Genomic DNA, 12,762 nt, shown 5'->3' with positions numbered 1-12,762 from the left:
ACTCCACCGGCCTCGCTCCGTTCCCACGGCTCTCGGCCCCGCCCCCACTCGTCACAAAGTTATACTATTATGAGACTATATTCTAGCCTTTTGCACATGCAAATGGCCCGCATTGGGAGCACCGGGAGATATTCCAAAGTCTCAGCTTTCAAAATCCGTCAGTTTTATAGCGAAATACAAACAATATATTACAATAATGTGTTTTTTTCACGCTCTTTAATGTGGCGTGACATATCTCTTTTTCAGTTTAAGCGGCATGTGAGTCTTTCCGATTACAATAGCCTAATGAGACATTATTTTCATTATAAATGAAGCTATAGGCCTACTGTTTTTCATGCCTTCTGATGTTCATTCACTTTTATATCTTGCTATAAACTTGAAATAAAGAGGAAAACACATTTGTAATTTGTATTTCGTGATAAAACTGACAGAATTAGAAAGCTGAGCTGTGTTATTTAAAAGTAGGCTACCAAAAGCACAAATCTTATAGCTATTGGGTGGCTGGCGCACTGCAAATAATGAATGCAATGGAATACATGAAATATTATTTCCAAGCACACTGTCCCCACAAGTATGACACATGGTATGATTTCTGCTAATAATCCCACATTTATTTGTAGTGTATTAAAAATAAAATAAATTATAAATAATTTAAATAATAAAAGGTTAAATAAGAGAGCTACAGCGCCCCCCAAAGGAATGTCGATTGGGTGTATAAGCTGATGAACTTGAAATAAAAAGGAAAAACACATTTATAATTTGTATTTCGTGATAAAACTGACAGAATTAGAAAGCTGAGCTGTGTTATTAAAAGCAACAAAGCACAAAATTAATGCGATTACTGGGTGGCTGGTGTGCTACAAATAATGAATGGAAGACGTTAAATATTATGTCCAATCATGGTTAAATAAGAGAGCTACAGCGCCCCCCAAAGGAATGTCGATTGGGTGTATAAGCTGATGTTAAGATAAAAAATTGTTCCTGTTCAGTCTGTTAATAAATATCATATTCTTGATATTAAGCTGTTCCGCGAGTCCTTAAAATTGACTCTTCCTCATCCCAGTAAGATAATGCGGCTGCTCGGACGCAACAATATTCAAATTCCGGTGGCCTGGCAACTTCTCCCGGTGCTCTCAACCCAGGCAATTTGCATGCGAAATAGGCTATACTCAAAATATTATAACTTTAATTTCTGCGATTTAAATTCTCAAAACATTTAGACTTTATTCTCATAATATTTCGACTTTATTCTTGTAGTATTTCAACTTTATTCTCGAAACATTTAGACTTTATTCTCAAAATATTTCGACTTTATTCTCTTAGTATTTTGACTTCATTCTCAAAATATTTCGACTTTATTCTCGTAGTGTTTCGACTTTATTCTCGTAATGTTTCGACTTTATTCTTGTAGTATTTCGACTTTATTCTCTAAACATTTCGACTTTATTCTCGTAGTATTTCGACTTTATTCTCGAAATATTTCGACTTTATTCTCTTAGTATTTTGACTTTATTCTCGAAATATTTCGACTTTATTCTCGTAGTGTTCCAACTTTATTCTCGTAATATTTCGACTTTAATCTCGTAATCTTAATTGTTTTTATTTTTTAACGTGGCACTAAAACGCCGTCGTACCGTTGTGAGGTATCCTGGGGTGGGGGGGAAATCCAAATTGTGAGATAAAAAGTTATTTTTATATTATAAAAATACTATTGTCTTGTAAAAGATACTTCAATAAACTTTGTTTTAATTTTTAATTTTAGTGAATTTAGTGAAATTAATTTAGTGAAATGGGTGGTGAAACATGACAGTGCATGACAAATATCCTTCATGTGTGCAGTATTTGCACATATTTAGAGTGCGTATGCTGTGCTTAGCGATGAAGTTGTGTGATTTTGCCTGGAGCGAGTCTGAGCATCAGTGTTTTCTCTCACTCCAAGATTGCTTCTGATTGTGAAAATAATATATGTGCAAACTGGATGTAATGTTTTCAAGACACTTAATTACATGCTATTTACAGTTTAATGAAAATGTATTACAGTTAAAATAAACATTAAATGCTATTAGTTGAATTAGTTGAGTGCTTTTGACCCACTTAACGTTAACGAGTTGGAGTCCACTTCAACCTTTAGAACGTTTTATTAATTAAATAGGCTACATGTGAGGAATGAAAATTTGGACGCCACAGCACAGACGTTTTTGCGTGTAACTGTAATTTAATTACACATTTTTTCTTAGTAACTGTAACTGATTACAATTACTTTTATTTTGTAATTAAATTACGTAATTCCGTTACATGTAACTAGTTACTCCCCAACACTGCTTAACTATAGGACTAGAGTATATATTTATATGTAATTTCATAATAACTTTTATTGTTTTTGAAATATGGTTAAAGTTACTGATTAATGTACTAACAAGCATTTATGATAAGCTAAAATATACTTATATCTCATGTAGTTAAATATATTTGCAATTAAAACTGGCCAGTACAGGAGGGAGGAAGCTACATTGTGCAAATTGTGTTTAGAACAGATTTTTTATTTTTATTTTTTAACATGACATATATTTTACAGAATTTGCGCAATTAATTTAGTGAATTGGATGCTGAAACATCACTGACAGTGCATGTACATATTCATATGTGTAGCATTTGCAAATAGTTAGTATGTGAGCAGAACGATGAATGAAGTTGCATGTTTTTGCCCGAAGCTTCAGTGTTTTCTCTCACTCCATCAAGAGCATAACACGTTAACGACCCATGAATTCGCTACATTAGACTATTAGCAGTCAGATTTTGTGAAATATTATTAGAAAGAAAATTAATTCCTAAATGCTCTCCGTCTCAGGACAGTGCACTGAGTTCCTCTTTCTTTTCCTTGTCTACAGGCCCTGTTGCAACTGCTGCCATTGATCTGAGGGAATTTAGTGGGATCTCACTTGTGAATTTAATAAATGTCTTGATTGACACTTTCCTTGACTTTCTCCATGGGAGAGCAATAAAAATATCAACGCTAGAGTTTGAATTAATGATAGCCTTCTAGAGTGAATTCATGGACCATGCTGCATTGAAATGTCCCTGACATTAACATGGGGTAATTTTGTCGCCCATTGATTAAGGGACGAAAAAAGTAGAAATGCTATTATTGTGGTGTCGGCATAATGTGATGTGTTGAGGAGTGGTAAGTACCCAGATTCATGTGCATTGAGACGGATCATTACCGGTCGGGTTCATTTTATGAAATGGGAGTCAGGAAAGATGTGGACTTCAATTGCTCCCAAAATAGTGTCTTAAGAGTGAATGTGCTAGGGTAATATGGTGCTTCTATATACTAAAACCATGTGGTGATATACAATGGTGTACATATCGTTACTTTCTCTTATTTTTGTAATATTAATGTTTTATTGCTATTATTGTTTTTTTAAATAAACAATTTTTAAATAAACACTTTTCTTATTTAATAATCACATTTTTTTTTACTTTTAAATTTCAATTATTTTATTATGTTTGTTTATGTATTATTATTTATGCATAATTTAATTCATTTAAATTACATTATTTTTATTGCTTTATTATTTTAATCAACATCTTTATATGTAATAACACAATATTTTACATTTTATTTTTTATTCGTTTTATTGATTTAATTTATTTATTTATTGATGTATTTGTAATTAAATTAATTTTTTTTAGAAAGTATTTTCTTTTACAAAGTCTTTATTTAGATACAGTAGATATTTTTCTTTAAGATTTTACTACCCCTGTTCTGCAATATGTTTGACAAACTCACTCAATCAATCAATCAATCAATCAATCAATCAATCATGGACACTGAGACTACTCTTTAGCAGATCATTACCGTCTGGTTTACAGTATAGTTGTATTTATAATTGATTTAATTTATTTACACTGTATTATTATCACTATTTTTTAAATCAACATTTTTAATATATATATATATATATATATATATATCCACATTTTTAATATATATATATATATATATATATATATATATATATATGTATACTGTACGTAGGTGTGTGTTTTGTAGATTTTGATTTGGTAGATGTTTTTTTTTGTTTTAGTTTTTTTATATATATTTTATTTTACTATTCCTGGTCTGCAATATGTTTGACAAATATTAAAACTATTTTGAGAGGTTCGGAAAAATTATTAAAAAAAAAAAAAAAAAAAAAAAAAAGTATAGTATTTTGATTCATCTAACAAACAACCAGATTTGCTCTCCAATTATCACAATAACAATTATGCTTGAGGCGTTGTGCTTGTTAGTTGTGGCTGTTTTGGGAATAGTTCAGCCATGTTGTGTGTCTCTGCAGTGATGTCTTTGACACATCTGATGAAGAGGTTTTCATGGTGGGCTGCTCGCTTCGCTCATCAACCGTATGATGTGCACACACAGATACGGGCACTTCCGTTGTTTGTTTTCCATGACCATGTTCCCCATCGTCTCTGAGAAGCAGCCAGACATGATTCATCAACCAGGGAACAGCACATGGAAAACTGACCAACAGCAACAGATGTAGCCGATATCTCAAAACAGAAAATTAAACTCCGGGCATCTGTCCTGCTGGCTGCTGGATTGGCCAATATGAGTCCATCTCATGATGCTATCATAATGGAGTGAACAGCAGCTTTATTGTAACCTAGAAAGTGTGTGTGGCATGATCCCAGACCGGGAGAGAAGGATGGAGAAGACAGCCTCATCATCTCCAGCACATTGTCCCATGAAATCCAGAAGAATATTGAAATGTCATTTGTCCCAGTGCGAAAGCTGAAATAATAAATCTACCAAAATCCAGTCTTTATTACTGCTGACCACAGACGACTGTCGTACACTTGTGAAAAAAAAAGTTATAAATAAAAGACCACTTAAGTGACTTAAAGAGACACTTTCATAGACTCCTTTGACGCTTTATAGAATTACACTTATTTTGATATGTTGACTAACATACTGAAGCACATGTACTTGATTATTATTCATTTGAACTGTAGTGTGTTATTTGATATTACATTTAAAATTAAGTTATTTTAAATATACTAAATTACAATTTCATCATTACACATTTAATTACAGTACATATATATTTTTTTAAATACAGGACATCTAAGTTTTAATAGAAATGACATTAAATTATATTTTAGTTAATCATAAATGACTGTCAGTAAGGTTGGTATATTTTAAAGACAACACAAGTATTGATTAAAATACATAAAAGTAGGTTTTGGCTCCTAATTTAAATCTTTAACTCTTTAATCTAAATTAAGCACTGTTAAATTGCATTTAGCACTATTAACTAATTAACTATTTAAGAATTTAATAGAAATGTAAACTATAATACAATTTCATTTAATTGCAAATATAATGCAAATACGTGTCATGGAAGGTCACATTCAGTTCAGACTTAAGTATATTCCTTTAAAGTACTTATTTTTAAAGTATTCTTTCCAGGGTTTGCCTCTCCTACCAAACAAAACAATCTTGTTTTGTTGTTGTTGTTGTTATTTTTATTGGGGGAATAAAAAAAGGAGCAAAAAACTACTGTACCCTTCTACTGCAGAATAATAAAGCAATCCAAAAGTTTACAAAAGTTAACACAGATAGTCTGCCAGGTTTCCACTGGGGGGGGTCATGTTTGTTCTGTTTAGAAGGCCCTGGCTGAAGCCCAACGGAGCCACTGTGCTCACGGATGTTTTGGCTCTTTGGATGTGCAGCGCTGAATCCTTCAGCTCTGGCAAAGCTAACCCACCATTTGGGCCTTTCCTGCCGGCCAAACCTCCCAGTCTGCCACCCCATGGGCTTAAAACCAACACGCAGTCCAGCTTTGCTCTGTATTGCCATAGTTTTGTGCTGTCAGAATACTAGTTGGAATTATAAGTAGAGATCTCAGTTGATAAAAATGATTGAATTAACTACACTGTTTGTTGTGAATTTAATCACAATAAATTGCATATATTAGTACTTTCAGAAAAAGCTCAGAAGTTATTCAAAGGCATTACATTATTGTGGAAGAGGGATTAATCTTTGAATACACATTATTAAAAACTAGCTGTAGAAGTTACACTGGGCCTAGCCATTTTACAAAAAAGTACACTTTAGAATACATTTAATAGAGCACTCTTTAAATAAATAATATACTTTAAAAGAATATACTTTGGCAAACTGAATGTGCTGTTTTCAGAACACTTAATTGCATGTCATTTACAATTAAATTAAAATGTATTACAGTTAAAATGTATGTGAAATGCAATTAGTTAGGAGTGAGTTTTTGAACCATTCAAGTAGGATTTAAGTATATCTTATGTAATTACATACTTTTACTGTACTTGAAATATGGTTAAAGTGTTTAATTTAGTACATCGCAATTACACTGACTTTAACAAAAGTGTTATTTGACTTTAACTCAAATAACACACTACAGTAAAAATTATAATCAAGTACTTTACATGTGCTTTATAGTAGGTTAGTCAACACATCAAAATAAGTGTTAAAGCATGAAGATCATTAAAATATGTGACCCTGGACCACAAAACCTTAAGTGTAAATTTTTTTCGAAATTGAGATTTATACATAAACTGAAAAGCTGAATAAATAAGCTTTCCATTGATGTGTGGTCTGTTAGGATAGGGCAATATTTGGCCGAGATACAACTATTTGAAAATCTGGAAACAGCGACTTAAGACTGGATTTGTGGTCCAGGGTCACATGTAATGATTTACTTTGTACTTTAAAATAAAACGTTTAATTTGACATTATTACAAAGTGAGCCTTTTAAAAGTGTACTTAATTGTGTTAAGAAAACATGAAAGTGTTTTCTCCTTAAGTTCACTTAAGTAGCCTTTTATTTTGCTAATATTTTATTGTCTGCATTTTTTATATTTTTTATCATCTGTGCTTCAGCAAAGTGCATAGCCTGAGATTCACAAAAAACATGAAAATGTTACTTGAAGCATGGCATGTTTCAAATATATAATTAGATTAGATTGATTTATTGTTTTATTAATTCATTCATTCATGGGAAATGAATCGTCAACTAACATGACAGCCAGTTAAAAACATTCCACACACAAGCTTGAATGTAAAATGCATTAGAGTGGCAAATCTCTGGTAAAGCCTGAGGAAGATTTAAGAGGCTTGTAAGGGTGGAGCGCAATAAATATTGTGTGTCATAGTTACTTTCCCATGTATTGACTCGAGAAAATGGGATTTAAATTAATAGGAAAGATGTGCTGCTTGTCATATTGTTTTATTAATTCATTCATTCATGGGAAATGAATCGTTAACTAACATGACAGCCAGTTAAAAACATTCCACACACAAGCTTGAATGTAAAATGCATTAGAGTGGCAAATCTCTGGTAAAGCCTGAGGAAGATTTAAGAGGCTTGTAAGGGTGGAGCGCAATAAATATTGTGTGTCATAGTAGTTACTTTCCCATGTATTGACTCGAGAAAATGGGATTTAAATTAATAGGAAAGATGTGCTGCTTGTCACAAGGGACCACAGCTGAGATTGATCATAACACAAAAACGTATGAATACAAGTTTATAATGAAAGACGTGCATAGCTAACGCACAAATATAAGCTAGTTACTTAAAAGAACAAGATAATCATCCTTCTAGGCTCTTGTAATAAACAGGCTATTTAATGCTGAATGAAATTATGGCGTAGTCAATCTTCTGATCTGATTACAAAGCAGCTGCTTCAAAAAGCTCTATGTGTAATTTATGTTACCACGAGAAAGAAAAACTCCTGTAGACGTATAGCAGGCGACTGCTGCTGTAATTGCCCATAAATATAAAGTTTCACAGCGTCGCCTATTCACTTCCCTCAGAGCAATTATGTCGAGGACGGAGGCGACATGCTCAGATTTAAATATTTTTGGAAGCACAGGTGTGCCTGCGCAGATTTAGCAGACTGTGTTCTAAGCTGCTTATGTTAGCTCCATGAAACAGTGCTTCTCAAGCACACTAGCTAGGCCAATTACAACTGCTGTCCCTCCTTATTTTAATTTAGTCAAGAGGGAGACTGTTATCATTTAAATGACACTCTATCGGGGCCCGCAGATGGTATGAGTTAGTTGCAGAGTTAATGAATTGTGTACTCATTCCCACAGAGCAGGTGAATAGTGAATAGTGAAGTTTTGGCAGCTCTCTATCAGTGCCGGCTGCTGGCTTTGTAAAGCAATGCTTCTTTACAGCAAGGAGTTAACTGGCATTGAATATATTCGTTTATTGAAATATTATCCCTAGTATCAGGTTGTGACACCCATCCACCATTGGCTTTGGCTTGTACAAATGTGTCCCGTCATAGACGCCAACAGAGAACTACAAAGTAGCAAGTGACTTAAAGATGCATTACTTTGTCAGTATGGGGAAAAAAAAGTATTGTCGGAAGATGCCTTTGTCTTACAGAAATGAATGGTTCCTTGTGGGAAGTGCTGTGAATTTATTAACATCTGATGTCTTTGGTACAGTATACTGTATGGGGTTTGTGTCATTAGGCCATGTGGAGAGGGACTGGTGCCTGTTTGTCAATTCAGGATATGTTTTTACCAGTCTGGCTCCATTCAGTGTTGTTAACTTGGTACCCAGGCAAGAAACATGCTGAAGCAAGCAGACATATCTCACTTCACTGATTTGTCATATAACAGTGTTGTAATTTCCTCAAACAAAGTGGCACCGGTGAAACTGGCTCCCATTGAAGATGGCTGTCTTTCTTTCTTTCGGTCTCTAACCACCTACAGGCAGGCAGCTATCATGCCTCATTGATGACTATGATAGAAGCAGATGGATTAGACACCAGGCTCCTATCGCCATGGTAACTTCCAAATTGGGTTCCACTTTCCTGTGATAGCGTACGTCAGGCAGGGACTCATAATGATGGCTTTCTGTTCCATTGCTGAAAAAGTTAGACTTAAAAGAGTTAATGTATTTCTCGACTTGTGGATCTGAGACCACTTTTACAAATGAGCTTAAAGATATGTATCACATTATCTTAGAGAGTACCACTGTGACCCGCTCGATGTGAAAACTTGATCTCAGACTGATAGCAAGGCTTCGAAATTATAAATGAAGTCTAAGGGAAGTTAAGACAGGGAAGTTTGATGTCATGACTCAAATCAAAATGATTTTACCAAAGTAGGACGTATTCAAATATAAACCGCTTTTACTGGTCCTTGAATATAATCCTAACCTGGTTCACCCTTAACCATAAACTACATATACAATTAGGGGGGAAATTATAAATTGACAAGAATGTTGCACTAATCCCATCTATAACTTTAATATTAACTATTAAATCTGACTAGTTAACATAAAGTTTGTTCTAGGACCAACAAGAACATTTGCTCCTGGAGGACCACTTTCCTGCAGTTTTTAGCTTCGAGCTGTCCCAAAACACTTACCTAGAAGTTTTTAGTCATCCTGAGACCTTGATTGCCTGGTTCAGGCATATTTAGGACTGGAGCTAAACTCTGCAGGATAGTGGGCCTACAGGAGCAGGATTGGACACTCTTGAATAAGGATGTTCATCAAAGAGCACTTACCATTTACTTCCTGTCAAAAATGTGCAAAAAATGTACCTTTAGCTATAACAGCTTGTCAGTGGGGCAGTACCCTTAAAAGGACAACTTTGTACCTTATCTGCACCTAAAAGGTGTATATTAGTACCTTAAGGGGGACACGTTGCTATAATAAGGTACTAGTATAAACCTTTTAGAGGTAAATAAGGTAAAAATGTCCATTTGTACCTGTTGTACCCCTAAAGGTACAATTATTGCATGCTTTTGAGTGTACAGGAATTATAACATCCTGCAATATGTTTTGTCAATACTATAGGAAACCATTAAGTTCACTAGCTTTTTTGTGGTTTGTCACTAACTTTTGTTTAGTGCTAATAGTTGTTTGGTAATGCTGTGTTTAACTGTGTCTGGACCGGAAACCCCTCTTTAACTATTGTATTGGCTGCAGTTAATACTCACCTTCTTTGTCTGCTTAGAGTGGGCTTCATAACTCTATATCATATATATCTACTCTTTATAGGTGGGCCAAAGGAGGAAGCATGATAAAGGAAGTGTCTGGAGACACTTATGAGGTCATAGTGGATCATTCGTTCTTCACAGAGCCAGTTTCCTGTGAGGTCACCAACCCACTTGGGAGCACCAACATCAGTCGGAACGTGGATGTCTACTGTGAGTTATTTCAGTTTTTTTTTTTTTTTTTATATATCTGAGTTGTCCAAACCTTCATGAGGGACCATGTTCCTGCAGGGCTACAGCCTGCTTCAAAACACCTGCACACTTCTGGCAGTTCTAAAGACCTTGATTAGCTGGTTCAGGTGTGTTAAAATATAGTTGGAGCAAAGCTCTCCAAGAATATGACCCACCGTGAGCAGGATTGGATACCTCTGGTTCAGAATTGTTGAAGGTATCTCCACAAATATTAGGAGAGAGACTTATAATCCTCAGCTGCCATCAGTCTCATATTAAAACAAGCTTACAAGCACTAGGTTTAAAATATGACCTCTCTGAATAGATCTTATAACCTGGTTTATTTTCTCCAGTTGGACCTCGGATGGCTGCAGAGCCCCAGTCTTTACAGGTTGACCTAGGATCCGATGCTGTGTTTAACTGTGCCTGGACCGGAAACCCCTCTTTAACTATTGTATGGATGAAAAGGGGCTCTGGGGTGGTAAGTTGCTAGACATTGTTATTGGACATTGCTTTTAGTAAACACATAGATCTCTTACACCAACCATTCCATTTTTCAAAACAGCTACATTAATAGTACGTTGATATTCAGACATATTGTCTTTGTAAAGAAGAGATCAAGCAAACATGAAAAAAAAATCTATTTCATTCGATTTGGTCTTTTCATCCATTCATTTAAAACTTCAACATGCTATTCTTTGTATAAAACCTTTGATCTATTAATACATTGCGTTCTATTTCTGAACAGTTCAGGAACAGAATCAGAAGTTTTCTAAAAAGACATTCTTATTTCAAGGACAGGATGGCACATAGTATTTACATTTAGTTCTGTGCCCCAATGGCAAACATGAGGGTTTTTCAGACTCCCTGCAATTCTATTACTCGCAGATGGATAGTGGCTCAGTTTGGGGTATGTCCGTTTTCTGGCACAGAAATGAGGGAAACTGTGCCCCAGTGAAACCAACGGGTCTCATTTCTCCCCCGGTTGACTTTCACCTACCATCTTACATGTTCACACGTTCCTCCTCATCTGACCCAAATTGGATTTTAATAATTAAGAAGAAGGCCCTTTTCCAAGCTTAGCTGCCCATCCATGAGTCCTGATTCATTTTGACTCAGACCAGCTGCCTTTGCACTCCTTTTAAATTTTTTGATCTTTGACCTTTGGCTACAGGTTCTAAGCAATGAAAACATCCTGACACTGAAATCTGTCAGGCAAGAGGATGCTGGGAAGTACGTGTGCCGTGCGGTGGTGCCTCGTGTTGGAGCGGCTGAGAAGGAAGTCTCTCTCACCGTGAATGGTATGTGGCTAAAGAAGTGTGTTTGTTGGGTACAAATGTCCCCGTTTGGAACATATGTAAATACAAAAGGTGCAAGTAATTGGAAATTCAGGTGACAGAATTAGACCTATTTTGGCATTCATGTTGACTCTAAGACAGAAGTTTGATGTTTACTCTCCGATCTGCTGTTTCTCTGGGCTGATGCTGATTATATTCAGTAAGAATTGCATGAGGAGCTGTTTCTTAGGCTGTGACAGGCTAATGAACACAGGAGAATAGCGGGAGACTGGCTACTCTCAGATAAATGACTTCATTACAGCCGCTTGATATTCAGGCGGCATGCATTAGCCACACGGCAGCTTTCATTCGCAAAATCCAACACGTCTTTTAAAAGCTCCTTTCTCTCCGAAGCTATTCGCCATGGGCCACGGCTTTGACGTGAGTGGAAAATAGGAGAAGTTCAGCCAAAGTGACAAGTGTGTTTGCATTGAATGATTCCACTGCATGTTTAGATTCACTAATGCAGTTTGGTGCTGGGAATTGAAAGAAAATCAATAAAGAACTGTTATGACTGATAGTATTAATATGCAAAGTCAGACATTCATTCAAGTCCTACAGAGAACTCGGGAATTACAGACATTACAGTTGACATCTACTTTCATCAAGTGCATTCTGTTCTTTATGAGGACAGTAAAGGGTACCTCTGCTTTGCATTCATTTTTGACTCCTAGAGAGTTCAGGATTGCCTGGAATCCCAAATAAATACAGTCTTGTTGTTTGTTTTTCTGGTATTAGAAATATTTACGGAGGTTTATGAAAAGATCCAACACTGTACCATCATGTATCTCAGTATTAACCCCTTTAAGCCCATTGCCGAAGGCTCTGCGATGGTTTTACCATCTGTAAATATATATATATATATATATATATGTGTAGCGAATCAGCTCATGGGGAAATATGAATAATTAATCATAACTAGTTATAATTAATTATAAATATTTAGATCCGCTGTAGATATTTACTTGACCTCTCAGGGTCAACTGTCTGTCAATTCTAAGAACGTTAATTTCCTGGTTAAGGGAAATAACTTTCTTACTGTACAATTCTACAAAGAGCTTGTAGCATAAATCTGCATGATTAAGTGACTCCAGTTATGAGCAAACAATGAACAACGTCAAGTATGATACAAATAAGACTTTATTAACTACATAAACACTTAAACTGGTCTAACATACAACATACACCTACACA

General features: G+C 35.2%; 1 protein-coding gene across 2 annotated transcripts in view; it reads left to right on the top strand.

Moving 5' to 3' along the window:
• The window catches only part of LOC107739153 (kin of IRRE-like protein 3), a 234,943-nt gene that overhangs the window by 201,184 nt on the left and 20,997 nt on the right, over window positions 1-12,762 (top strand). For both annotated transcript variants that reach the window (XM_016551164.1, XM_016551165.1), the window contains exons 7-9: window positions 10,065-10,213; window positions 10,585-10,712; window positions 11,406-11,532. In XM_016551164.1, the coding sequence (XP_016406650.1) occupies window positions 10,065-10,213; window positions 10,585-10,712; window positions 11,406-11,532 (404 nt within the window). The remainder of the gene's footprint in view (window positions 1-10,064; window positions 10,214-10,584; window positions 10,713-11,405; window positions 11,533-12,762) is intronic.

Source organism: Sinocyclocheilus rhinocerous, unplaced genomic scaffold (assembly GCF_001515625.1).
Source record: "Sinocyclocheilus rhinocerous isolate Xijiao unplaced genomic scaffold, SAMN03320098_v1.1 scaffold3818, whole genome shotgun sequence".
NCBI classification, from domain to species: Eukaryota; Metazoa; Chordata; class Actinopteri; order Cypriniformes; family Cyprinidae; genus Sinocyclocheilus; species Sinocyclocheilus rhinocerous.
Note: the sequence above shows the minus strand (reverse complement) of the source record. Positions and strands in the feature narration are given on the sequence as shown.